We start from the raw sequence: 27,648 nt of genomic DNA on the forward strand, positions 1-27,648 counted from the left end.
TCTGCAGAGCAAAAACCTTTATTGTGGAAAAAAGTTTCACGTCTCTTTACAAAACACAACAGCTACACGTTTTCTATAATTTAACCAAAAATCATTTACATTTTGAAGACGCTCTCGGTGTCACGCAGTCGCTGTGTGACAGGAATCACCGTGATGTCCCTGAGCAGAGCGAGAACAAGCGTGGCGCGCGTGTGGAGGGGCGAGCGAGGGTGGGCTCTGACAGCGAAACACAGTGTTGGCGTCCTCACACGTTATAACGTTAATAAATTACCTTTGACATCTTCATTTGACGAGAGGAACACGACACGCACACGACGGCAGCCTTCGCTTGGCACAAGCGGTGTGGCGGCTCCGTAACAAGCTTTGGCACCAATGAGGAGGCTTTCGTTCGAAACAGCCTTCGGCTCCGACGGCAAAACCGACTGACTGCTTGTTGAACGATTCATCTGTACAAGTCTGTAAACATACATTTATGTGGCGATTCTGTTTCCCCCTTTAACACAACACCAGCTCAGTGTCAGTCGATTGGTTGATGCTGGCAAACTGAAGAAATGAATCTTTAAATAAAGTTGCTACATCCTTTTTTAAATGAAGTCCTTTGAAACACCCAGCTTTTCATTAGTGAACCATAAATCAGCTGATGCTGGTTGTCATGGTCCCAAATTGTCTCCAAAGTCCATCCCATCCGGTACCAAGAGCGTTTAGCTTCCAGCTCTGTCACCTCCTGTCCTGCCTCATTCCCTGGAGGAGTCTGTGTCACCGTGGCAACGCCCTCAGTTCAAAGGTCGCCCCTCTGCGTCCCGAGGCTGTGCTTAGTCCTGAGTCCCTGCCTCTCCATAATGTTCCACAGCTTGCGCAGGTTGGACTGGGTTATGACATCATCGGGCTTGAGCTGGAGCGCGCGCAGGTAGTTGGCCTCCGCCTCGGGAAGCTTCCCGTTCAGGTGGAGGATGGCACCGAGGTTCATCAGAGCAGCCGGGTACTGGGAGAGAGACAAAGACGGCAGCTAGATCAACAACGTATAAAAGTCTTTACACAAGACGCACAGATGCTTAAGTTTTTCCCCAGACGAATCTGACGGCAAGTGAACAATGAGGTAGTGACAGACTGTGAGCAGCGGAGCATTAAGTGTTTTTATCATACGAATGAACAAACCTGTTCAAGGGGTTTGCTTCTGGGCTCCTATTTCACATGATGCCATTATTTGGAGCTGCAAAGTGAAACCATCTGGGCCTTAATAGAGGACCAGTTGGGGAAATCTCCAAAATCCAGGTCACACTCTCAAACCTCATCTAAGAAGTCATCAGTCCTGTACCTGGCCTTGTTCCCAGGCCTGCCTCCTCGTTGCCCCACATATGTTTAGCAAGTGTTTAAAGACGTTTTTTTAATCCTAATGTACTGCAGCAAATTAGTCATATTGCAGTACAACGTCTAGTTTATATAGCTCCCAGTCATTGCAGCCTATTTATGACCTGTATTTCCAGTTCCCACACTCTGTAAACATCTATTCAGCTTGATCGAAACATCCCAGTGGTGTGTGTGTATGTGCAAGTATGTGTGTGTGCACGTGTGAGTAAAATGAAAAACCCTTGCACCTGTCTCTAGAGACACTTGCTCCCTCTCTCAGCGAGCAGAGCCGGCGCTTTCATGACCCGACAGCTCCTGGATTAAACTGATATTTGAGAAAGTGTCATTCAGCGGGAGGACGCGTGCAGGGAAGCGCCAGCGACAAGAGGCGCTTCACCCGCGGGAAGCGACGAGAGAACCCCTCAGCGTGTCTGCACGAGTCTAAAGCCTCCCGTCACTGTGAATTACCGTGACTGGGACTGTGAGACAGACGGTATAAAGCAGTGACTTGCTCCCGATGGGGAACTATAGCACTGAATTTAGTGCATGTAAAAACTGGAGGGTAGCAGGGATTATATGAACAGAAATGCTCCTTGGAGGTTTCATGAAAAGCGCTCCATCATGTATCCACTAGTGTCATAAATACCCGCTTGGTATTAATTAGCCAGACAGACAGCATTTAAAATGAGGTCAAAGGTCACAGGAAACAGATTTGGCCATTTAAAGCATTAGAAACAAGCCAAAACAGACACATGTAGCAATATAAAGCCAGTCAGTCCAGCAAGGGGGCTCAGAAGTGAAAGTCTACCCAGGTCCTGAATGAACATAAATCACAGAGCAGACAAACATGACAGACGACTGCAGGGAGCTCATGGAGAGTCACACAAGTGTGTGCGGCCGTAAGAGAGACGCGTTCCCTCATAAGAGCTGTGTCCGCGCTGCACGTCAGATGAGACTAACCGCTAAACTCCTGCAACACACACACACACACACACACACAAACACACACACACACTCCATTTTTCCCATTTTTACACGCAGCTGTTTGCCAGAAACAACAGCGCTGTAACGTGAAGTTGGAGCGATGTGTGTTGTAAAGTGAATTTACTGTGCCGGCGTGTGCGCGTTTCCACGCCACGCGCTAACAGGCCCACCGGTCCAGGTGCCGTACTCACATCTGGCCGGAGCCTGGCCGCCCGCTCGTACTGCCGCTCCGCCGCCTCGTTTAGACTGGCCTGTCTGAGGAGGGAGGAGAGAGAGTCATAACCCATTTCATACAACTAGGAATTCACCAGTAATTGCTTTATTTATTAGACATCTTCCTGTATTAATAACCCTGTAAAAATGTTCCTGTGGGTGGTGTTGACCTCTACCCATGAATCTGCTCTGCACAGAAACGACCAGACACAGATTTCACCCGACATTATAATTCATCTTTAGAGTTTGATAGTAAAATCAGGGTGCGTGAGAGTCCATCTGTTAGTGGGTCGTCTTCCCGTCTGTGATCAACCAGTGCAGAACCTGGACAGGAACCGAGCCAGGTTTCACATCTCACCTCTTATCAGCGGCGCGGCTTTAGCTTCGATTTCACTTTTAATGCCAGGTGTGTGCTGTTGTCACTTTCATTGAAGCCTAATCCCTAATCCGCTTAGAGTTACATCACAGCGAGCGGAGCAGAACACGGCGGAACGATCTGTCATTTCGATTTACTCCGAGGCTTCCAGAGCGAACCTCCACCGAAAACCCGGAGACTTTCAACTCTTTACCGAGCCTCTGCGGCGCTGTGTTTATGAGGGATGCTTAATGTCTTTCCCAGATATGTGGAGCAAGAATGGAATTAAGGCAGATCGCCTCAACGCTCCCTCAGCTGCTAGAAGCCGACGACGTCTGCAGTCCCCTTTGACACGTTCTCAGACTCATATGCTCGTCTGTGTACAGGCTCGCCATTGGGAAAATACTCCAAAGGCTTCTTTACAAGCTCTGGACCACAACATCAAGAGCACGGACGAAACTGCTGTTTATATGTTTAATTCAGAATAGCTTTTATAGCAGCTATTTCCATACAGGGGGCCTTTACTGTTCTATAACGCTGGTACAATTTATATGTGGAAGGCGGCTGTAAATGGAAGCAGGAAAGAGGCAGCATGTTTGTTCTGGACCGAGGTGGTGCTTGCCGTGCGTCGGGCCAACCTGAGCATGTGGGCGGCGCTGAAGACCACGTCGAACTCCGAGCCGTCCGCCTGCGCGGCCCTCTCCGCCATCGCCGCCGCCTCGCTGAGACGCTCCTGCTCCAGCAGGAACTGCCCTGCAACGAAGAGAAGGCGGGCGAATGTGTGGAAGCTCCGGGAAACAGGCCATCAGACGCCGAGGCGAAGCCGGTCTGCAGCGGAAGGTCACCCCCACTGCTGTGAGTGTGTGTGTGCAGCCGTCGAGTCACCCAGAGCAGCGAAGGCAGACAGATATGCGATAAAAAGCAGGTGACCGGCCCAAATAAACACCACCTATAGCGCTGAAATAAGAAAAGCTCCAGATAGGGATCGACAGAGGAGACGGAGGGACTGCAGGAGAAGGGGAAACGGCGTCGTCCAAAGACAGCAACGCGCCCTCCGCCAGGCACCAAGCGAAGCTGCAACGCTGCGATATCCAGCGGAGAGAGAGCACCAGGAGGGACGGAGACAGGATCAGGGGGAGGAGAGAGAACGGGACAACACACAATGGTGCTTGTTTTTGCGAGACGGGACTAATTTCCTATGAATGTCTGGGAGATAGTGGCCCGAAGCAGCACGGGGCTCCTTCCTCCATTTTATCTGTTAGGGAGGGTAAACAGCGGCGCCCTCACCCTCGAGAAGCACAGCACACATCTGCAAAACAGCTGCCATTTAAACAGTCAAACAGCAAAAAACGAAACCTTTCCTACCGTAGTGCATGTAGCAGTTCCCTTTAGTTGGGTCCAGTTGAATAGCTCTCAGATAGTACTGCTCTGCTTCTGTCTTCTGACCCTGAAAGACAAAACATTTAAACATTGTGGAAATGGATTTTAAATAGTTAGAAAACAGAAACCCAGAGTGATGACTGACAGGAAATGCACACTCAGCAGGACTCTAGTTACACCAGACTTCTTCTTAAGCACTCTGACCTTGAGGGGATTACGGTAAATCACTGGCACTTGTTACTTGCTGAGGGATGAGGATGGCTACAAGGATATCAGTTTCCAGACATACCATAATGCGGATTTATGTAGCCTCTTTAAAAGTTGTAGAGAAAACAGACAAGACTTCATTTTAACCTTACACGTTTGCGTTGTCGATTGACTCCAGCAGGATGGACAAACCTGTAACCGATGGACTGATTCAATAAGGAAGCGGAGTAATTGCATTATAAGCTCGCCCACTGACCCATTGTCCAGGGTCCATCCAATCTCCTGTCCCTTAAGCTATGTGGTGGTGTAGTGAGACTTGGGGCCCTGGAAGGATCTGGGGGCCCGAGCCTTAAGGAAGCACAGCAGATGTCCAGCCCCACTGGATGACTCCAATCTGAACCTGTGTATGTATATCTTTAAATCATGGAGGGGGAAGCGACCAGAACCAAGGCGGAGAGCCTGCGAGGGCTGCAGCTGCAACGTGAGCGAGAGCTGCAGGTTGGTCGTGTCCTCACTCAGCACCTGAGGCGGCAGGATGAGAGGTCAGACGTCTCCAAAGGGGTTCAAGCGCACAAAAGTGCTTCTGTTTTCCACCCGGTCCCTAAAGCGCACGCAGCACAAGACCCCCAACATACGCCGAGATAATGTGGAAACCGGAATTCTGCACCAGACAAACTCCCCACGTCTCTGACCTTCAGGCATCCGTTTCATCTGTTCGGCATCAGCCCCGGTTCAGGGTCGAGCCAAAGTCGCACAACCCCAAGCGTTTCTGGTGACAATTCCGCTTCAACTTCCTCCTTGACACTTTTTTCTTTTTTTCTCGCTCATCACAGGAACAAGAACAGCTTTCAGAGCCGCAAGCTCGTAGCTGCAGCGATCGATAGAAGGATCCCGGTTTGATCCAGCGTCTCATAAGTCAGCGAATAAGCACGACTGATCTCTGCCGTCAGGCCGCACTCACAGTGATGGACAGGAGCTTGCCGTAGGTGAGGTGAGCAGGGATGTGGTCAGGCTTGGCCCTGAGGGACTCTCTGTACCAGTGGCCTGCGTCCTCCAGCCTGTTCAGCCTCATGTAGGCCTCTCCTGGAACACATCGCACACTGGGAGTCAAGCGTTGCTGGATTTCACACAACGTCGCACATTTTTGAAACGAACACAGATTTAGATCATCACCTTGCTTTAATTAGAAGCACTGACAGACAGGCAGCAGCCATTCCTGCTATTCTGAGCACGCTAGAATAAAAACAATTTCCCACCAAAAGTTGGAACATTACTCAAATGACCTCAGTGTAGCTCCACGTGGAACACACACACTTTTGACTGATGTTGGATTTGATCTGGTGATGGGCTGTTTTCCTTCGGGTTTAGGACAGCACCTGATAAAACACTTCTCATTCTCATTCACTCCATCTACTTCATCTCTCAGCAATCTCAACTATGCCATTGGAGCGAGCTTCCAATAATGTGATTAGAGTTAGAATAACAAAGAGCATGGTTTATTATTCAGCTGCTAATTAACTAGAAGAGTAAATGTTTAATCTGTAACTTACCCATCATGTTGAAAAGGCTGTGTGGTGCGAACTGTCTGGGCATCTTCTGCACTGCTTCCTTATAAACAGACAGGGCCTCCTGTCAGGGAGGAACGAGTAAAACTTCACATCCAAAAATTAAGATCACTGCAAAATGTCGCATTAAATACTCCCAGATGAACCCCTCACCTCCTGCAGGCCTTGTTCATGCAGCAGCTTCCCCAGGTTGTACAGGCAGCTGGTGACGGAGCTCTTATGGGCGTGAGGGTCCTTCAAGTTCTCATCGGGAATGTCGGCGCAGGTGAGGAAGGTGCGCTTGGCCTCGTCCAGGTTGCCCTGGTTCATCAGGATGATGCCCGTGTTCAAGTAGGCGGCTGCGAGAGGACGGGGGAGGAGACGGGGGTTGAACCGCGTTCATCAGAGGGGGTCAGCGATTTAAAAGCAATCTGCAGTGCAAACCAACTTCACAGCACATCACATGTTCTCATTGCAAATACAAGGTTGTGTCCTTCTCTATAAATTGTCCTTGGCACCAGAAAGTCGGACCCGCCCTCATCCCGCATGCGTGCAGCCAAGTGTGAGATTGAAAGTCATCAGTTCCCATCAGGCTAAAGTGGCCCGAACGTGGCAGAGGAGCCTCCGCCATGAAACGCCGGCGCGGTGCCGGTCCAATAACGGATCGCCAGCTCGCAAACAAACACTCGCGTCTAATCATCGCGGCCACTGCCTCGTCACGCGTCGGCCCCCAAATGAGACACGTTTTTTACACACTTACATGCCAGAGTTGGACGACTCCCTATGGCCAGGCTGTAATAATGCAGCGCCTCAGAGAACCGCTCGCTCTCCTGCAGCAGCAAACCTCTGGGGGGACAAAAAGAAGAGGGAGACATGTTCAGACGCCTCGCAAAAAGACAAAAAGATGTGAGCGCGCGTCAACGCCGTCAGGAGACGGAGGGTGAAAACGCAGAAGTAAAAACAATGAAGCTCCGCGGCGCCAGCGCGTAACCTCAGCAGACCCAGGATGTTTGAACAGTGACTGTTTAGAGGCATGTTAAAAACCCCATCAGGCGTCTATTTCCACTGGTGACACTCACACCTGGAGAGGGGGAAACAGCGTCAGCGTGAGAGCAGGAGGCGCAGGTCTGCTTTGAGCTCCTGGCGCCTTTGACGCGTGGCTTTGTCTTCCTCCGCAGGCCCCGCAGTCGGCAGCAGAGCAAACAAAGCGCCACCAGAGACACGCTTTGTGTCTGTTTCCTCCTTGTCACACTCTTGCATCACGCCTCCCTCTGCCTCTCTCGCTCGCTCGCTCGCCTCCTGCTGCGTTAGATCTATTTTGGCTTTGCTCCTTTTTTCCCCCACTTCTCCGTGCACTTCACGCCTCCTTCCTCCTCCTCCTCCTCGCTGCCGCTGTGATCGCGCGTGATGGATGGGAGCAGTCACGACTCATTCATGTCAGGACGCAGGACGGGCACACTTAACACTCACAGGTTGTACAGCATGTCAGCCATGTTCCCCCGGTAGTGCAGAGCGTTCCTGTACGCCGTCTCCGCCTCTGCCATCTTGCCCTGGTTCTTCAGTACGTTCCCCAAGTTTCCCCAGGCTACAGAAGTTTGACAGTCAAAAGTTACACTTTCAGAGTGTTTCATTTACAAAACTGCCAAAATAAAGTGAGTTGAGCACATGGTTACATCACACATGCGATTACGTTGCATTAGCAGTTAGCCAAACAAATAAAATAGTGAAATTGTGCAGCTCTTTTACCTTTAGCAGGGTTCACATTAATCCCAGACTTGTAGAGGTTTTCCTCGTTACTCCAGTCCCCGTTCCTTTGAACAGTTCGAAGCCCGTTCAGCAGGACGAGCCCCGTGCACGCACACAGCAGCGAGGCCCTGCGGCCTCTAGTCCTCAGTCTGACGTACCAGGCTCTGGCGCCGGCTGCGATCAGCAAACAGAAACCCATGCTGGGAATGTAGAGAACCCGCTCGGCGATCACGAAGCCCACGTAAAAGAACAGGTTGGTGGCGGGGACGAACGGCAGCGACAGGAGGCCCAGTGAGAACAGGACCAGGTTTGGAGTAGGGGGCACGGACGGCGGTGGAGGGAAGGGGTGAAGGCCGGCCGATCCATTCACGCCGTTCTTCGGAGGCGCCTGCTCTGTGTTATGGTTTGCATCAGTGGCATGATAACCATTCTCGTTAGTGACCGATTTCCCATTGGCCACGTGGGCTTTCCCATTGCTCTCCTTCGCTCTGCAGGCCGGAGGGCGCACGCCAACGAGCAGGAGGAGGATGAATCCCCCATAGAAGGCAGCGGTGTGAAGGTTCCTGCCGTCAGCCAGGCCCCTCACCAGCGGCACGGCGTCCATGGACCAGTCGAAGCTGAGCCTGTCGGGGCAGAGCAGGATCCAGGCGTTGGCGGCCGGCAGGTGGAGGAAGGTCAGGGTCCGGGTGAGGAACTGCGGCGAGTCGGCTGCAGGGTTGTCCGAGTTGGAGAAGTTGGGAGGCTTGTTGCCCATCCAGTAGAGGCGCGCCGACAGCAGAAACATTCCCCAGGAGGCCAGGACGCCGAGACTCAGCAGAAGAGGCATGTTCTTCTTCTGACGAAAGAAAAACATGGCATGAAAAACACCTCATTTGAGTCAAACGCAGCATTCTGCCTAATGTCATCAACAACCTTTTGTTTGTGCATCTCAGCTTTACACGAGTCTGACTAGTAAAGAGCCCTAGGAGCTCCCTATTTCAACTCAGTACATAGAAGAGAGCTGCTTTAAGAAATCTGTGGAATGTTTTTGATAGCTGCCTGGGCCTTAAACCACACTCAAGTACAATCATACAGTTTAAAACGCGCCACAGCCAGAAACAACAGAGCTATATTTAACTGGAAATGACACGTTATGTGCTGCAATAGACGTTTCGTTCACACATGACACATTAAAAGAATAATGCATTCAGAATGAATAGAGAAAAAGCCATGAACTGTGTATATATATAGATAAATTGTGTATATATAAGGCACGTATACATTTTTGCTGCTCGGTGTGAGGCTTTGCCCTAAGTCGGGCCTTGTTGCCTCTTAGTGTGACTGCTAATCAGCTTAGACCTCATTGTGTCGTGTGCCGACGCTGGTTGCATCTCATAAGAGCATTAATGCCACGGTGCGATCACGCAACACCTTCCACTGAACTTAGACCTGATGCGAACCTCCAGGCTTAGCATCATGCTAAGCTAACGGTTCTGCTAACCCGCGCTTGGGGGCAAAGAGAAAGTTAAAATGCCAAAACTATAATTAACTTAATTAAACATTCAGCTGCTCCACGCTGGGTTGTGCGGATGTTTGCGAGCAGCCACTTTGACTTGTAAGACGACGTCGTCTGAAGTTTATTCTGTGTAGCAGTACAGGCGACGGATGTTCGCCTCCGATGCGTTAGCAGATGTGGGAAGTGCAGGCACTGCTGGTTACAGAAAAGGCACCTGTCAATAGCAAGATGGAAAAGGACCAGTTCAAGGAGTCCAGCGAGTCACTGAGTGGAAAAAAATTGGATATTGATTTGAGCACTGAAAGGTGGCGCACAAAGGATGAGGGCGAGCGCCTTTTACACGAAAACAGGGTGGTGCTTATTGATGGATGAGCCCATATTGGCTGTCAAGGGAGGAAATTGTCTGAGAAATCCAATTTTGCTTGGTATCAGGAGATCGGCCCATTTCAGCAGGGGACTCATTTGCGGTGTGTTGGTGAATGAGCTTTATTTTAGCCCCTAGTGCCTTGTCTATCCCTAAATTGGTCCCTAATTGACTTCCAGATCAATGGTGCACAAGTCAGACTGCTGAGTGGACGTCTTCCTTTTCAGGGAGAGAATACTGTGGGTTACAGGCCTCACAAGCTCTGACTTCTATGATGAAAAGTCACCTGTGGAGTTCCTTTGAGCACGTCCAGCTTTTAAACAATGGGTTGATTAGCTATCATTTGAAAAAATCGATCAGGACATTGTGTTGCTTTTTATTCATCTGAATATTCATGACGACGACTTTTGAAGCGCTGGGCAAAAATGGCGAAGCATTGATTTTTGTCTGCGGGAGGATTTATTGTTGGTTTCAGTGCTGTCTAATTGAAATTCCAGGGAAGTGGTTCAAGTGATGACTCACTGGCCTTCATGAGATCTGTGCATAATCCCTGTCCAACTGTCAAACGCTACATCCCCTCAGTCCAAGCCTTTGATCCCAACCACCTTCCACACATCTCCTCCACTTTGGATCCTCGTTTGGAAATTCTAGGTCCATTCTGTGGTCCATTCTCCCCTCAGATTATTCTTATCCATTTTCCTTCCTGAATGAATCCTTCTCTCGTTCTCTGTTCATGGGCAACATCTGAAAGACACAAGCAGGCCTGCACCTAGCTCAGGTTAGCATGCTCTGCTTTCTGCTAGCAACACGTGTGACTTTGATACTGTCCCCTGATCATCCCATAGTCCTGCTGCTGCCGGCGGCTGGGTCACAAGAGGAGGCTCTGCACAGCTGATTAAAGCGGGAGCAACACAGGTCGACACGGAAACGCTTCCTGTTTGAGTAACGCAGGGACGGCAGCGCTAGAGGAGGCCGGCACCACTGTGCTTCACACGTCTTTGTCCTAGTAGACATCCAGACGTGATTTAGAGCATTATTACACTCGAACGAATGTAATGTAGCTGTAATGGAAACAGAGTTCATGTTCGCTCTGGTGCCAGACAGGACTCAGACTGGAATTATCTGTTTAACATCTCCCGTCACGAAAGGAAATTTAAACTTCACTGAGAGCAAGAGTTGGTGTAAAGGTGCCAGAGAGCTGCTTCTGCCTTTTCAACTAGACTCCAACGGGACACCAAAGAACACGGAGCTGGACCTGCAGCAGCTGGACCCACTTCACAGCTGGACGCCTCAGCTCCAGGATAATCGTCGTCAGCGGCTCACGGTGAAGCTAATCAATGTGCCTGCAGCACTTATTGAGACAAACGAGGAGCACCGGTCCACAACTATTTCATTGCCAAGTGGTCGGAACCCCATTGTCCATTTCTCTATTATCTCTGTCGTCCTCCTGCTCAGCAGGCACAGACCAGGAAGGTGTAGCTTGATGAAAACGTCCTCTGGCCTGTTTCACGTCTCCACCTCATTCACCAAGCACAACAAACACATTATATTCATATGACCCTGGCTCCTTGTGCTTTCTCACTAGCCTGCGTCCCAACACCACCTTCCTTTGTCTCCATCTATCTTCCTAACTCCCCCCCGCATCCCACCTAGTCTCGTTTGAAATCTCATCTCAGCCTGATTAGGGAGTTAATAGGATGAGAAATGAGGCGCTGGTGGAGGCGCATCTGTCCCCTCGTCTGTGCTGGAGCTGATCTGCATTTCCTTATTGTGTGTGGCTGCAGCGAGGCGGTGGTCGCCAGGACTTTTTGAAACCCTCATTATAAAAAGGATAGAAACATTCACATCATACTGCAACAGCTCGTGTTTCCAATTACCAACCGACACAATAACAACGGACTGTGGCACAATGGAAGCGGAGGTGTTGCTTCTCATCTTCGATCGCGGCGGGTGTGAAGCCAGAGAAGAGACAAAGCAGAGGAAGTGAGGGCACAGCTTCCTTCGCTGTGTGACCAGCGACGTCTGGCTCACAACCGGGGGAAAGGATTGCCCTTTCTTTAACGGAACCGGCGCACAACAAGCCTGCTGCCAAGATAACCACGACTGGGCCACTGCCAGGGTGATAAACAAGACAGATGCTCTGGTGGCGGCGGGTGCTGCTGGGGGCCGGGAGCAGGGATCCAGTCCAGGGCGACTGTGTCTGGGCAGAGAGGAGGCGAAGGCTGATCCAAACGCAGTGAATGAGGGAAATATATTGTCTACATCTACATGTGCTCTAAATGCTCTGTGTTTACACTGATGTGTGTTGCGGCTTACTCGACAAGTGGACCACACCAGTAACCAGCCAGTTTCTGCTTTTCCTGCACACACCTTGAAAAACAACTCATCCTGAAAATGGGTTTTCCCAGCTCAGCATCAATTTCCATAAAGGTTTATACATTCGTCCATGCACACGTGCATTCACGTAAAACGAGGCAGCGATCCTGACCCAGCCCCCCCCGCATTAATCTGTATCTATTTATTGCAGCAAATTGAAGTTGGCAGCAGTGTTGAAGGAAGTGGAAAACTTCCCCCCACCACTTTAGAATTCCTTCCTGTTTGCACAAATGAGAATAGTTTACTCTGTGTGCACTGGGTGTGCGGTTTGCACGGGCAAACAGCTTTCCTAATTACACTTCTAATGAAAAGCAAACACGCTCACACATTTTCTTGCACAAACAAAACCACATTACGTACACACACGCGAAAAGAAATCCCCCGAACGGGAAATATTAACAGCTGGAGGAGGAAACTGGATATGCGGAGATGCCGAGACAAGACACACCGTGTGTCGTTTACCTTTCCCAGGAGGAGGTCAAGCGCCTGGCGAAGCCGGAGTCTCTGGATCACGAACAGGTCGTACGCAGCCGACACGGCCAGCACCGTCACCCCTTGCTCCTTCCACAGCATGCTGGCTGCAGCGCACCACAGGCTCCCCAGCATCCAGCCCCAACACCTGGCCGCTGAGCCGCCCCCGCGCTGTCCCGCGCACACGGCCCCGCCTGCATCCCCACGAAGCCCGCAGTGCCTCGCGTAGCAGTGGAGGGACAGCAGGAACGCCAGCGCGGCGCCCACGTCCGCCCGTCCCACCACGCCCGCCACCGCCTCCGTGTGCACCGGGTGGGAGGCGAACAGCAGGCCGGCCAGCAGGCTCCACGGCCCCCCTCCCAGCAGGGGGCGGCTGAAGGCCGTGAAGAGGGCGGTGACCAGGCCGTGCAGCGCCACGTTGAGCAGGTGGAAGCCCCACGGCCGCAGCCCGTGCAGCGTGTAGTTGAGGCGGAAGGAGAGGGTGCAGAGAGGACGGAAGGACTTGTGGCTGCCGCTGTGGGTGAGCAGGGTTCCCCAGAAGTCGTCGTACAGGATGTTGGTCCACGGGGTTTCTGGGAGAAGGTCCTGGTTGGTTTTGATGGCTCGACTGGAGGAAGAACGGAAGAAATGACATTTTATGATGCATGATACGATAGCAAGGAAAACGGTTTTAAATCATCATGAAACCTCCAAGGGTAATGTTTCCAAACCTCCTGACGATCGTCTCATTTAATAGACAAACGCAACGAGGACGTTAATTACAACAAACAAGCTGCAATGTGATTAAACACGCCGGCGCCGTGGCCTCTCGCACAGCGTGTACATGTGTCACAGGTACCGGCGCTCTCGCGGACAGGTGGCGTCGCACCCCCGAGGCCGCCGCCGAGCTCCATAATTAGAGAATCATTAGCCGCATTCCTGCACGCTCGCAAATGAGCCCCGCCGCGGGATTAGGAGTGATGAACGCCGAGGCAGCTAGCGCTCAGAGCAGTTTCCAAAATAAAAGGACAGGAATAAACTTGAATATGAAATTTAAATCTTCATGTCATTTGAATGAAATAGACCAGATTAACTCCCCTCCCTTACACTCGCTTTCCCAAAGCTACGCAGCAGGAAGACAAAGGCCCGCTACACAGCGCTGCAATGGAGACATACTGTATGTTTGTATTACCACTGCATTGTTTCACATACAATATCATTTTTTTTGGCCAAAAAAAAGAGGAAATTTTCTCAGGGTAGCTGAACACAATGTCCCCTTCATCTCCAATAAACTCAGCTTCAAACATTCACAGAGCACAACACGTGCGCATGCCTGGTTTTCGTGCACGCACCCACATGCAGACTTAAGTTATATGAGAATATCCTTTGCAGCATTTTCTCCCACTGACCCAGTGGCACCATCCCTGAGTCCCTCCTTTATTCAGACCGTACCTCAGCTCTGGGAGCCTGAGGGAGGGAGCAAAACTGCAAACCAAAATAAGAGCAGAACTAGGACGTAAAAACCTACAGGTTCGGTGTGAAGGTGAAAACCTATGAGTTACTGCTTATTCAAATCTGTTTTCCTTCCAGCCGGCAGCGCTGTCATCGCGTGAGCCGCTGTAGTAAATCCCTCCATTTCCCAGGATTGTTCTCCAAAGCCGGAGTGGAGCTCTCCCTCGTGTTATCTTTCGAAGGACCCGGCGCATTACATCACTCCGTTTACAAAGCCCTTTCTGCTGTTTTAACGCATTTCCACAGTGAGCTATTATTTAGGAGACTGGAGTGTGGAGAAGGACGTGAGGGCGGGAGGACTCGGGCTACAAGAGCAATAAACACGCTGAAATCTAATGATTATGAACATTGAAAGTTTTATTACGGCCGTGTAGAATATCTGCAGGATATATAAACCACGTCAGTCCCACTGCTGCAGCAGAATAAATAGTCTCAGTCCACTCTCAGTACACGTCATTTAAATATTCAAATCATCTCCCTCCCTCTCCCTGCAGGATGAAAAGAATGCATTAGCTGAGAGAGGGTGTGTGTGTGTGTGTGTGTGTGTGTGTGTGTGTGTGTGTGTGTGTGTGTGTGTGTGTGTGTGTGTGTGTGTGTGTGTGTGTGCACATGCGCGCCTACACAAGCTACATGCAAGGTGTGCGCTGTTGTGTTTGCGAGGGCGCGCGTGTGACAGCGCAGCCGGCGCTGATGGCTTCATTGAGGCCGGCGCTGCAGCGGTGCAGATAGAGTGGTCTCCCACAGTGATTGCTCTTACAGAGGGGCTCCTTTGTATTCCGCCGCCGTATGTGGGGCAGGCGGGGGGCGGGCGGGCTGTGGGGAACTCTATTCACATGTACAGGACGGATTTGCTCTTTTCAATTTTCCCTGTTTTCGGCGGAGGGAGGTGAAATGGAGGGATTTCCATCAGAGGCTGAGAGGAGACATTAGCGGGTTGGGTTTTTCTTTTCGCCCGCGTGGCGAGGTCTTCTTTCACCTGTCCACGTCTGTCAGCGATGACCCGGCCTTGGCCTTCGTTCGCCGCTCGGGGGGGATTGAATATGCAAACGTGGCACCGCCTCCCTGAAAGTGATCTCACCAGCAGTGAGCTGCTGCAGGCCTCTTTACTGACGCACTGATGAAACGAACGAGGCAAATCTAGAATTAGTGGTTGTTTACTTAATCCGCTCCGTCACATTAAAGTTTACATTACTCACAACTGGTTCTGAGACACAGCATCTGTGAGCACGGAGGGATGGATAGAAACGCAGGAGGTTACAAGTGTGCATTTAGTTATTGACTCACTCCAGCGGGTTCGTTTATGCCGATCTTATTTACAGTTAGAGGAGCGTCCTATAAACACATTTACTCTCTGTGGAGCCACTGAATCGCCCCACGGTTTGTGCAGTCTATTAGGAAGAGCAACAATATTAGCCGCACTTGAGTGCGTTTTAAATATTCGGGCCTGTCCGTCTGCAGCGCGTGCTCCCGCCAGCCGCCGCGCTCATAAACATCTGCAGCGTAACCTCATATCATCGCAGCTGGCTGAGTTACGACCCCGCTGCTCCCCGGCGGCAGTAATGAGATGGATTAGCCAATCATCATGAAAACACGGCTGTTAATTGATACTGGCCTGGACATTATTTCAAGCTTATCATCGCCTCTTTGTGCATTTTCCTTTCATTTCCTCCGGCCGTGCGCGCGCCCACCTCCATCCATTCTGTCTCCATTTCCTTTTCTTTTCGCCTCATATCTCGCATCGATCTCATTCCCTTCACTGCCACCTTCGCTCCCCTGGCTCCCGCTCCTTTCTCCTCTTTATCATTACTCTCTCCATTACAAACAGCCTCTTATCTAGTCTGCTTCACTGCCGAGCCCTTAACAATACACCTCGTCTGGCCAATTAACTTCCCGTCTCCTCGCTGAGCAGGCGGAGTGCTAATGAAGCACAGGGAGCTGCAGACACGTTCACACAATGCTAATCATGGCGCACCGCTGACTTAGATGCAGGAATTCACTTTCCAAAGTAAAAGGGTGTCGTCACTTGTGTTACGATACGGCTCTAATTTTATAACAAGTATTTGGCAAAGGTCAGTTTCAGGCACTAGAGTCCTAATAGGAATAGTCACTATTAAAAGGTGTTATGTGGATTATTTCCACTTGTCTGTAAGAAAGTTAAACACAGATTTTTACAATAACAAATGTTTAAAGATTTACAGACTGTAAAACCCATGATTTGCGTTGGAGGAAGGCCTGTAATCAATATTGATTTCATCATCGTTAAAATTCTGTCTCAGGCACTTTAGCAGTGGAACAAAAGGCAACGGAGTGAAGAGTGGATGTGTGGCTTGGCAGCAGGCTTCAGATCAGCTCCGTGTTAATCCAATGGTAACAGGATTAGAAGGCGAGCACAGAACGTGTAACTTTCAGTTTCAGAGGCGCCCACGGAGGTTTGGGGGTAAAGCAGTCATTTGATTAAAGGCTGTATGTTTGAGGCGGCGTCGTACAATCCATCCGATTCATACGGAACACTGTTCAGGCTTTGCTCCTCGCACACGTCACAGCTAGTGGAGGCGATGTGGCGTTTCTCCCTGATAATCCTAGAAGAGCCCGAGCGCCTATCGCAGTGCTCATTTAAACAACCATGCGTAAAGCTTGAGCGCTCGCCGGCTGGTTATTAGCTGCTATAATCCTGCCAGCGTGTGGCCACGGTACGACAGCAGGCGATGATGATGATGATGATGAAGCAGCTAGAAGTGGAGGAAAGACTAGGGCTCAAACTTCATCAACGTGCTCTTTCTATTTAAAACCATCATGACATTAATATTTCCTTCATCCCGAATCTTCTCTTTGTGTCGGTTCACTCAGGAAGCGACTAATAAGGGCGTGTTCCGCCACCACAGGCAGAACAATACCCGGCTAGGGGCAGGACTGCTGCGTTCCCACAGTGCACACCACCACACCGGCACAAATATGGGAGGAGAAGAAAATGCATAAATGTCCAGATAGCATTCATAAAAAACCCTCTTGTCCTCCTGCCGGTGGTCGACTGGTGAAATATTTATGCTGAGCTGTGCAGAGGCTCTTCCCTTTCCTGCCATGTACGATGAAGGTTTATGCCCAGAGCAGAAGCAATTATTTGTTTATTTCCACGATTTGAAGCGTGTGAACTGTGATAAATTGCTCCTGGCTGGCGTCCAACCGAGCTGGGCACTGAGGAAGAAAGCTGGACACGCATCCTATTTTAGCTGCAGATGATGAGAATTACTTTGCATTCGAGGGGCTAACCTACATATTTTCTCTTCTCAGCTGGATTCATCTTTTCATCGATTAAAAATAGCCCATCCTGAGGCAGTTTCCCCAAGGGAGCAGAACACCCAGTGAATATAATAGACGAGTGAAGCCACTTAATTTAACTTTCTAATGCAGATATTTGCACGTGAGCTGCGCAGAGACGTGCTCTGCTACCCACATTGTATGAAGCATGGGATTATTAATACATAAGAGAAATGTGCCAGGAAGTTGATGAAAGCCTGAGCAGAACTACAAACATTTCTGAGTTCAACTAGCATTTATATCTGGCCCAGGTCCCACTGAGTAATACAAATATTAATGCCTTTAATTAAAGAGGCGATCAAACGAACGCACTCCTGGATAGTTAATCCTCATCACTGGAGTCCAGCTGTGGTGGTTCTATCATAAACACAGGTCGACTGTGGGCTGATTACGATGGAGTCTCCTCCGCATCCTCACTCAGCTCACGCAGCCGATCTCAGGGAACGCATTTCTCCCGGGCTGTCGGCTTCAAAGAGGCTCAGAGGGTCAGGACGTTGGCCGTCGCTCCTTTGTCAGGCCTTGAACTCGCGTTCATGTCGCCTGTTTCATGATTAGCAGGACAACGATCGACCCACAGCGTTAAGACGAGGGCGTGATTTTAATTCCTGGTTTGTTTTTCGATTGAATTAGTCCCAAACTCAAAGTTCACCCACGCCATCGTTCTGCCTCATCTGTGAGCTTCATTTTTAACGATGAAGCTGCTGATCGAAAGTGCGAGTCCTTCATCTATTATCGATCGCCACATCTTTATCGCAGCGCAAGCGACTGATTGATCGCTTCCCATTAAGCGGTCGCACAAGGCAGCGGTGATCTGACAACAATGACGCCACTGCCACCTCAGCTAAAGGAAAAGACTAAGAGAGAGCGTGAGCTCAGCGCAGTGTTCTCTGAGTGATGGTGTCAATAAAAGGCCGTGATAAATCTTCAGGAAAGCTACGGGAAATCAATGGCTAATAAAACTAATGCTTTACTCTCCCCTGGGACTAAATACTGCAGGCGCAGTAAAGGCAAAGACAGCGCTGGGATTTCAGGAGGTCAAAGCCCCAAACTTACAGCGTTTTATTTGGAGACGAGGACAGGTCTGCTGAACACGGTAGCGTTTACACTGGAAAACCCAGAGACCACCAGCAGGTTCCTCTACACATGCACGGCGCTGCTTATAGACTAAAATAGGAGGTCTGACTGTGAAATTTATAGGTAAGCTGAAAATATCGCACCCAGTAAATAGGCCAGATGCCTTCACGGTGAGAAAAGTCCTAAGATGAGCCAACATCCAGGACCATTTGAGTTTTATACGCTTTCCCACACACCCAGCTCTTATCAGCGAACAGCTGCCAGCTTTAACACCCTCCGTCCCTGTGGTGGGGCCGAGCCAGAAACCACCTCCGGCACGTTACAAGAAAACAAACGAGCAGCCAATCAGTCCGTCGCGAGCCTGCATCCACTTCAGCCCTGGCACTTAATTACAGTGTCTGACTGTGACGGGTAATTAGAGGGTGGCCTCCCTGAGTCGCCTGCATCCACAGTGATAAATCTGCTGCTTGATTAAAAACCGGCCCGAGTGCTGTTCTCTGACTAAGCCAAACAAGGCATAAATCACGGCTGTGTACAGGCCAGGATTGGATTCAAAATGCCAGACAGATGTTGATGGATCTCAGCTCAGCTCGCTGCTGTAGACACAACACTGCAGCTCCACAGAAATGTGCGCAGGATTATTATTATTGTTGTTATTATGCTGCTTCTTAGTACCAATAACACATGAGCAACAGGTCTGTAGTATTTTTATTGCAAAAATCCAAAATCCAACCCATTCTGCCCGCCTACTTCCAGAAACGATGTCGGCACGGTGACCTGTAAAACCGTGCACCTCTGGCCGCCTGAACGCATCATGGTAGAAGTCCTCCTTTCAAAGCTTGAATCCAAAAGGTTTCTGGCACTGATGCGCCCGTTGTTTTACTGCTGACAGCTCACTTTTCACCTCAGTCCAGCTGTATAATTTGCGTTCACACATGTTCAGACCGTACGTTCCCGCTCGCAGAGCCCCAGATGTGCTCAGAACTTTTCGGTTACGTCTAAACCCCTAAAAGTCCCAGAAACTGGAGCCAATGATTGTACCAGCCCTTGACACTTGCGACGCTATAAAGTAGAACAAAGACTTTCTGCTGCACGCTACTCAAATCTGAATATGAGAAGTCCATCATTTGTGGTACGGGCCTGATCCACAGAGACAGAACTTCTACTCAAACTCTGCATTTTTTCGTGTGAAACCAGATCACCTTTGATCTGCTGATGAGATTATGACAAAGACAACTTTAATTGCTGATGACAAATCACAGAGCCAGTTGACGAGCACTGCGGCGTTGCAGCCAAGAAAGCAACTGGACAAACAAGGACCCATTCTGTTTCGACTCAAATGCCTCTAGAAAAAAAAAAATCACTCCAGCCTATTATGTTCCACCACAACTGGTTTTTAATCCCATCGCAAATTTTAAAAAAAAATTGTTATTTTGGGAATGGTCAGTTTTGTGCCTTTGTGTTGACAGTAAAGAAGGAAACACGTCCTACAATTCTCCTTATTGTGTAGAACTGAGGCTTCTTTCTGGATGTGACAGCTTTCAGCGGGCAGATTGAAAGGGCCAAGTATGCCCCCGCTAACAGACCGTGCACAACTGTATCCAATCCGGAATAAGCCCTCCTTTCTTCTGTCGTGACCAGTTGTCACATTCCAGCATTAGCTGGAGAGAAGCGGCATCTATAGAGGGGTTCCCCTGGGGCGGCCCAAACCAAATCCGCCTTCTTCGCGAGGATCTACTCTAACGATCTGAGATCTTTCAAAATTCTGTTAAACACGGATGGTACAACTGAACCGAAGCGGTGAAGTCATCCCCTAGGTCCCCTTAGGACAACACAAAAGTTGGCCCGAGTGGTGGAAAGATATTTTAACTCGAGCCATGTTTTCGTTCATCCCTGAAACACCTCTGCAGTACAAATCCAACTCAACGATCCAAAGGCAAATAACTACCAGTAAATCCAAGGGACAAGTCCAGTATAATCCAAGTGTGTCAAACTCACAGCAGGGGTCCCACAGTATATGGCCTCGCTGTAGGAAACTACATTAGAAAGCCATAAAAGGCATCATATAACAGCATTAAAGTCCTGTGTGCCCTGGAGGAAGGTGCAGACATGACGTCATGACGTCATGACGTTTGTTACAATAAACCGTAGCCAAGTTCTTCTTTTATTATTTAACATAAACAAATAAATCTAAACAATGGACGAGAGAGAAACACGTCCAGAAGCTCAAACACTGACTCTTTACTTGAAAGAAAGGCTCAACACCGTCTCCTCAGGAGAAGGAAGACGGGCAACCAAACCGTGTCCAAGAAGCATCGCTTCACATCTCCGTGTGCTGATAAGGCCGTCGGTGAGGAGGACAACAGTGAGGTCACAAAGAGCTGAACAAAGCGTAGCTGTCAGCCCCTCCGTAACGGATTGACGTGGAAGTGGTACCGCGGTGATGAGCGGCCCCTGGGGGGAAACGCTTCCTGATGAAACACACCCCCAGTGTTGGATGATGGTGACCTCTAATCTCTGAAAGGGTAAAAACTATTATCCCCCCCATCAGGACTGCTCCAGAACTCTACACCCCTTCCCACTGATCCATGAATGTCAAGATGATGCCAGCTCTTCTAACGGAGTGATTATCAAATGCATATTTACTCCTTGTAAACGCGAGTCTGAACCGCCTCGCTGAGCTCAGAGCCTCTCACTCTAGTGCTTTAAAAAAGAAAACGGACTGAGGGGTTTCCTTGACTGGGTTCCACAGATTTAGCATCATGTCTTGTTTCAGCCATCTATCGACTTGTATCATCCCTCCTCTAGATAGCCGTCCATTGTGTCATGACAGCTCTAAACAACGCAGCTGTACCGAGAGCTCCTCGCTTCCTCCACTGTCCGATCTTATCACGAGGAAACAGAAGGAATTATCTCTCAGTGCAGCGTAAAATGCAAGGATTTCTACTTTTGCTGGCGTGTTGCGAGTGTACAGTCTGATCTGACGTCCTCCAGTCTGTCTAGCAGAGCTAAGTAAAGCCTGTGAGGGGCCACCTGGTCTCCTCCGAGCCCTCACACTAACTCTCGGCGTCCCTCCCTCAGGGCTTTATGAGGTGTGAAGCGCAAACTCATTTTCTCCCCACACACTCTGCAGTTGGTCCCGTCCTGACCCAGAAACTCTTACGCATATTAGTGTACTTTGCGAGCGTCCGCTGGAGTAGGATGCATGGGGATGGAAACAGCGTGTGCAGCGCTCAGCGAGGGTTCGGTGCCAAGCTCGCAGAGCTAATGAATCTCTATTGGTTTTCTGAAGCGCTTGGCACTTAGAATTATAATTAAGGCCCGGCACAGTCTCAGTAACTCAAGCTGAGCTGTGTTGGAGTCTCACTGCAGCTTTCACGGCTTCAACAATTTATACTTCATCATATTTTAAGGGGTTCTCGCCTTCGTTTTCCATAAGAGGGTAGTTTCTTCCAGCGGCGTCGAATGTGTGAAGCTCGAGGAAGGAGCGCTTCACATGTTTGCTCATTGTTAATCTAGAAATGTTCAGCAGATACTTTGCTTCAAACCAACGCAAACGCAGCAGCAGTCTCCTGTCAGACGTGACCTTCCTCGACTCCCTCGTGTACCACACATCTTCCAGGTTCAAGGAATCGCAGGAAGCTCAGAGCGCTCTTCACGCTCAGGACTGATCCTATAGTGGAACATGATGGCGCTTGTCGAGCGCGGCAAAAAAAATGTGCTTGGTTTTCTGCTCTGACAGCTGTTCTGGGCTACGAACCCCCACAGTCACGGGAAGACGATACTCGATGGTTATTGATTACAAAAGCTGGAAAAGGCGACTGCTCAGGACTTGTGAACCCATTCCGTACCGCTCCCCCGAAGACAGACTCGCATTCCCTCCATTCGGCACATTAGACGCCGACGCGTGTGGTTTTAAAGCAGCCGCAGCATCTGCAGAGTTGACCGCCAGGCACACGTGCCAAGTCAAGAGGAGACCCCCGGCTCCCGGCTCGCCGTTGTCTGCGTGAGCGTCCACGCCCTCGCCGCCGAATGCAAAACGAAGACATCAAGGGCACGGAGCGAGAACACATGTTCACGCGGTTTTACCACCGAACCAGCAGAACCTGCCTCTCCGTCAACACAACCATTTGGTGAAAAGCCACAGAAACGCTTATTCATCCTTCATCCTCACCACATCTTTTTACTGTCTGCTCCTCTAACAGTAATTCCCTTCTGACAGACACAGGCCTTTTCACCTCATCCTCAATACTTACTGTAACACACATGTTCACTCAGAGCAAGAATCAGGAGATGTCAAGGTCTTCAAGGACTTGATGATCACAGATCTAGAAACACAGAACTCGAAATTCAGGAAAACTAGAACGCATAAAGCTGTAACCAATGCTGTAACCAACTAACAAACCTACAAACCGGAGGTAATGAGACGAGCTAGAGGTCGGGGGAAAAGGAGCAAGCAGCTGAAGCAGGAAGACCAGAGATGACACACTAGCAGATAGAACGACAGTAGAAACCCACACTAGAGGGGAACACGCACCATTAGCCTACTTCTGCCCCAATATTTATCTCCTCCCAGCACATAGTGTAACTAAAACGCAACTAGGGCACATGTTGCAGATAACTCTTCCAAGGGATTCGCGGCACGGTTGCTATCGTGGGCCAAAATCCATCACGCGGAGCCTTGGGAGCGTCACGGGGGATAATAATTACAAGACGCTATCGGAAACAGACACGACGCGTCCCTTTGTCGGGGCGTCACCGAATACAAGCGTCAACCCCCGAGGAGCGTTGACATTTCATGAGGTCGAAGTGTCTCCTGCGGCGACAGGATCCGAATGCTGAGGTGCATTTACTTCAGGACCGCTGGGCACAAAGTGAAGTTCGCCCACAGACGTGGATCAATAGACCGTTTTAGCTCCTCTGTTCACTTAACAATCCAATATTTACACTGCTTTTAAGCCAGGAGCGAGGTTCTTCTGTGTTCACATAGAAACACACACGGCCCCTTCATCAGAATACAGCTTACTCTGATGAAAGGGCACTTCGCGAAGGCGATTCCATATTGATGCATTTACTGGTTAACCTCAGAAACCCAGCTAGAGAAGTTACAGATGTCGCAACCAACAGACCGTAATGATCCGTCCTCAGTCGCTGCTCTGTGTCACTTCTGTGCTATTTGTGAGTCACATTTAATCCATTAAATCCTCGACTGGAGCAAACGTATTTAATTTAAACAATAAATAAAAAGGAGATGGATTTAATAACCGAGCTTCGCCCAGATTAAAAATTGTTTTTCTCTTCTGAAACCGAGTGGTGAGATGTTTTCGCTTCCATCCCCAAAGGGGCCGTTACGCATTGCTGAGCCGCACTCAGGGGCCGTGATGCGTTCGGGGGTAACTGCTAAAAACCCACGTGGGACGCTGCTCATCCTGCGACGTCGCCTCCTTTGTCGCTGCCCCCGTTTCCTGAATTTCATCCAAGTCCAAGTCGTTCGATCTGTCAAAAAGGTGCTGCAGCAGAATTGAACAGTCCGCATCGAGCAGCGCCTCATTCGTTAACCTGTCACCGGCTTCGGTTGCGGAGTTTATGGTAAATACATTTTCCAATCTACGACCACAGAGCCGAAAGCAATCGATCCAACAGTCTGCACAGCTCTGTGAGTAAGTTGTTTAAAATATGATGTAAATCTGCCTTGGGCTGAAACCCACAAAGAGCCCGACTGCAAAGGTCTCCGTTCGGGTTTTCTTCTGGCTGGAGTCGACTGCAGCTCCAGTAAAACGCGGGCCTTTCACACGCAGAGGCTTTTCACTGGCATTACTGAAGCGCTGGCCAGCAGCGCGGTGCCCAGGAAAAACACTTGACATGATTGGAAAAGCAGAGAGTGACCAGCGCATCGCTGCCAGTCGGAGCGCTCCCAAACCTCATCCGCACCGAGAGCTAATTACAGTCAGAGTGACTCAGAAAACAAATGCAAACCGTCACTGGCCGGGTTTAACTCTGTTAACGCTGTTTTTATACTTCTGATCTGTGGCTGACTTCCAATCCAGACCAGAATACTTAGTGCACCTCTCCTCCACCTTCGGCCCATAACTCTCTTCTAATCCCACGGGAAGCGGCCGCGAGTGCGGGATTCCTGACCCTGGGAGAGGACGGCGTCTGACGAACGACCGGCGGAGGCTCAGACCTTTGATTGGTGCTCAGCCTCCTCCATCTGGGAGCGCTGAACCCGAACCAGCCGGTCCTCGACCCCGCCCCCCCCCCCAGAGTGCGAATTACCACGGTGACACTGATAGATGCGCAGCCTGAACTTCCACCGAGGGGATGAAGCGTGAACGCGGGCGGCCGCGGGGTGATCCGTCACCGCGGGAGGTTTCCATGACAGCCTGGGGCGCGCGCACGGGCGAGGAGGAGGCCGGCGGAGGAGTAAGCGCCTCGCCGGGAGGTGCGACGCAGCTGGAGACGACGCGCGGGGCTCGTTGCTACGGCTACTCCTCCACCTCCACGCCCTGACGCCGCTGAAAGGTGAAGAGGAAGGACCTTTGACCTCTGCGGGTGTCTGGAGACGCTCAGCAGACGGCTGCAGAGCGACCTGCTCACAGAACAGCCGGGTCCACTCTGTGATTTAATACTTGATAACAGGATAATTAATAACAGTTGTGACAGAGTCTAAACCGCTAATGCCCACATTCTATCAGCTCATCTATGACCCCGAAGCCCCGAACCACTGATGTATGGCCTCCGAGAGCGGCTCGGTTCCCTCGGGCTTCGTGTGTTGTTAGAAGATGCAGGGGTCCTGACACTCTCCGCGCGCGCGACGGCAGCGAGGCTGCGCGCGGCACAGCTGGCAACGTGTTGAACTTCACCCCCGTCCGTCTCCGTGGTGACGCGCCAGGCGTCGGTTTCACGCGCACACCGTTATAAACTCCGAGGAGCACGTGCAACTGCAGTAGCTTTCGGCACGTGGGCTCCAATTTAATTCTCAGCTCGCAGCTACAACTAAGCGGTGATTTATTGCCAATGCTGGCGCGCGCACGCACGCGAGCCGCCCCGCGGGTGGCGACGGTGCGAAACGTACCTGTCATCGTAGCAGAAATCCGCGTCCAGCGTGTTCAGATAGAGACCCACTGCCGCGGCGGTGCACAGCAGCTCCGTGATCATCGCTCACAGCCGAAGTGGAGGAAGCGGGACAGAAATGACTGGACTCGGGTTCCACTCCTCTTCTTTCTACTCTGTTTGTGCGCTCGCTCTTCAGCCGCTCGGCAGCGCGGCTCTCCTGACGACGCAAGGCATTTCGCGCGACAGGCAAAGTGCGTCAAAACGTGCCATGGTCCGTCTAACCCATCGCACCGGGAGTCGGGTCATGGGTGCGGGGACGCGCGGCTATCGCCGGGCAGGACTCGGGGGTGCGGCGTCCCGAAGCGCGCGCATCTCTCTGGGTCGGAGCCGAGAGAGCGGAGCAGGGAGACGCATGTGGTTTTCAAGGAGGCTGCGCATGCGCAGTGGGCTCTGCACTGGAGAGAAAAGGTGGAGTGTCGCAAGTTAGTGGGTATGATGGTTGAAAGCTCCAGATCAACCTGATTCAGACACAGTGAGCCAAAATCACGTCTATGTAACCGTAGCAACGTTAGATTCTCATTATGTTTTCACAAAAATAAACAGAATTAATTATTAATCTGTGAATCAGTTTGAAAATAGCACTGCATGATCCTAACCAAACAAACAAATTAGAGTAATTTCTTGCTGCTCCTCTCTGTGGACATGCTGTAGGTGATCTATCTCACCCTATGGAAACCTGCAGCCTGGTCCTCCTGACCATCAGCTGGACCTTCACCTGTCTCATTCATGGCTCCAGGAGCATCAGTCCAGGAGGAGACAGATGGATGGAGGATGCGAGGAGCGTCAGGTAGCGATGAAGCATCCAGTCACACTGACTTTGAATTGACCTTGTCCTCATAGAAGCTTTTGGGCACTTCTTGAGACACATCTGTTGAACTGTTCAGCAGCATTCATCAAGGTTCAGCGTTACCGTGGCAACCGAGAAGAGGTCACTCTCATCTCTTTGACATGTGCCTGGGAGACGACCTCAGACTTGTTTGATTTATTAAATCACGTCCTTTTATTGGAAGCGTGTGCGCCGTAGGTGAGCACTGGGCCCTGCTCTGCCCCGTGGGGACAAGGGTGCTCTGTCTTTAGCAGCCGGTGCAAGTGATTAAGGGATTAGCTAAAGAATAGCAGGAGAATTATTCCTGCAGAGTATAAGCAGGCCCAGAGCAAAGCAGACACGCGTGCTCCCTCTGACTGATTACCTCTCCCTCCACGTCCTGCACTGTGGATCGATCGCAGGCTCTTTGTTTGTCTCTATTTTTCAAATTAAAGTCTGCATAATGTAGAAAATATCCGTCGTTCTTTCCCCATTAGGTATTTTAGATTTTTACGACAGTTATTTGAACCACATTTTCCTCCTGCTTCGGCATATTTCGCTGACGTGGGGCCTTCCTCGCAGGCTTCAGCGTGGGTCTGCGGTTTGAAACCAGCACTGGCTGCACATGTTGCGCCGCTTTAAAGACAAACCCCCTCAGTTTCTGTTCACAGGTCGCAGAAAGTGAAAATCTGATAAACTGCCTCATCATCACTGCTAATGAGACAATGATGCGTTCAAAGCCTGCTTCTCAGGCCTCGGTCTACACAGTTTCAAATGTATATTTCCAAGTGAATGTTCTGAATTGACTGAATTCACATCCTCAGGCAGTTTAAAGGAAACTTCTGTCCCCTTTAAAGTCCTTTTAAACTACCGGTCATTTACTGGTGTTATTTACGCCGGAACCGCTGCCTCTGCCTCGACCCAGCAGATAACCATCACACAGGAAACAGATAATCACAGCTGGAAGGACCTCGGTACAGGCCTCACAGAAATAGCACACTGATGGTATTATTATCAACACTGAAGCCCAACCAGCTGAATTCTGGAGCCAGGTCGAGCGTCGCCTCCTGATTCTGCTGGAAAAGAGGGGAGGTTGATTGGGGCTTAATTAGGAAGGTTAACAATGTTTTGTATAATAATGTCCCTTCAGGAAGACACGAGGCATCATACAGGTTATAAAGAGAAATAAAACACTGCCTTCTGGGAGCCACACATACTGTAACGATGGTTCTAGTTTTCTCTGGATTCTGCTGTGACTTGGCCGATGGCTCAGATTGATCTAATTCAGTATTAAGATGGATAGCGTTACCAAAGAATGGGCAAGATTAATGGAAAATGAGAATCAGAGGGATACAGACGTTGTTC

At 50.3% G+C, this 27,648-nt stretch overlaps 1 protein-coding gene across 2 annotated transcripts; it reads right to left on the reverse strand.

Annotated features, from left to right (window-relative positions):
* Window positions 1-25,853, reverse strand: tmtc2a (transmembrane O-mannosyltransferase targeting cadherins 2a). Of its 2 annotated transcripts, none has more exons than XM_029163303.3 (12): window positions 25,438-25,853; window positions 12,474-13,089; window positions 7,777-8,608; window positions 7,501-7,615; window positions 6,791-6,876; window positions 6,205-6,389; window positions 6,037-6,115; window positions 5,448-5,569; window positions 4,265-4,346; window positions 3,538-3,652; window positions 2,523-2,586; window positions 1-982 (listed from the first exon to the last, which is right to left on the reverse strand). In XM_029163303.3, exons 1-12 carry the CDS (start codon window positions 25,518-25,520, stop codon window positions 779-781), a joined length of 2,583 nt encoding a protein of 860 aa, XP_029019136.1. In that variant the 5' UTR covers window positions 25,521-25,853; the 3' UTR covers window positions 1-778. The 2 variants fall into 2 exon arrangements, with proteins under 2 accessions (XP_029019136.1, XP_029019135.1); XM_029163302.3 differs by having other exon boundaries at window positions 7,777-8,611.
* Between the last annotated feature and the right edge of the window lie 1,795 nt (window positions 25,854-27,648).

Source organism: Betta splendens, chromosome 9, assembly GCF_900634795.4.
Source record: "Betta splendens chromosome 9, fBetSpl5.4, whole genome shotgun sequence".
Lineage (NCBI taxonomy): Eukaryota > Metazoa > Chordata > Actinopteri > Anabantiformes > Osphronemidae > Betta > Betta splendens.

Excerpts from the sequence above, each read along its gene's own strand:
- tmtc2a (XM_029163302.3), bottom strand. The coding sequence starts at position 25,520 with ATGATCACGGAGCTGCTGTGCACCGCCGCGGCAGTGGGTCTCTATCTG. Across the intron at positions 3,653-4,264 it reads GAACTGCTACATGCACTACG|GGCAGTTCCTGCTGGAGCAG; the intron begins GTAGGAAAGGTT and ends TCTTCGTTGCAG. Across the intron at positions 2,587-3,537 it reads AGCGCCGCCCACATGCTCAG|ACAGGCCAGTCTAAACGAGG; the intron begins GTTGGCCCGACG and ends CTCCCTCCTCAG.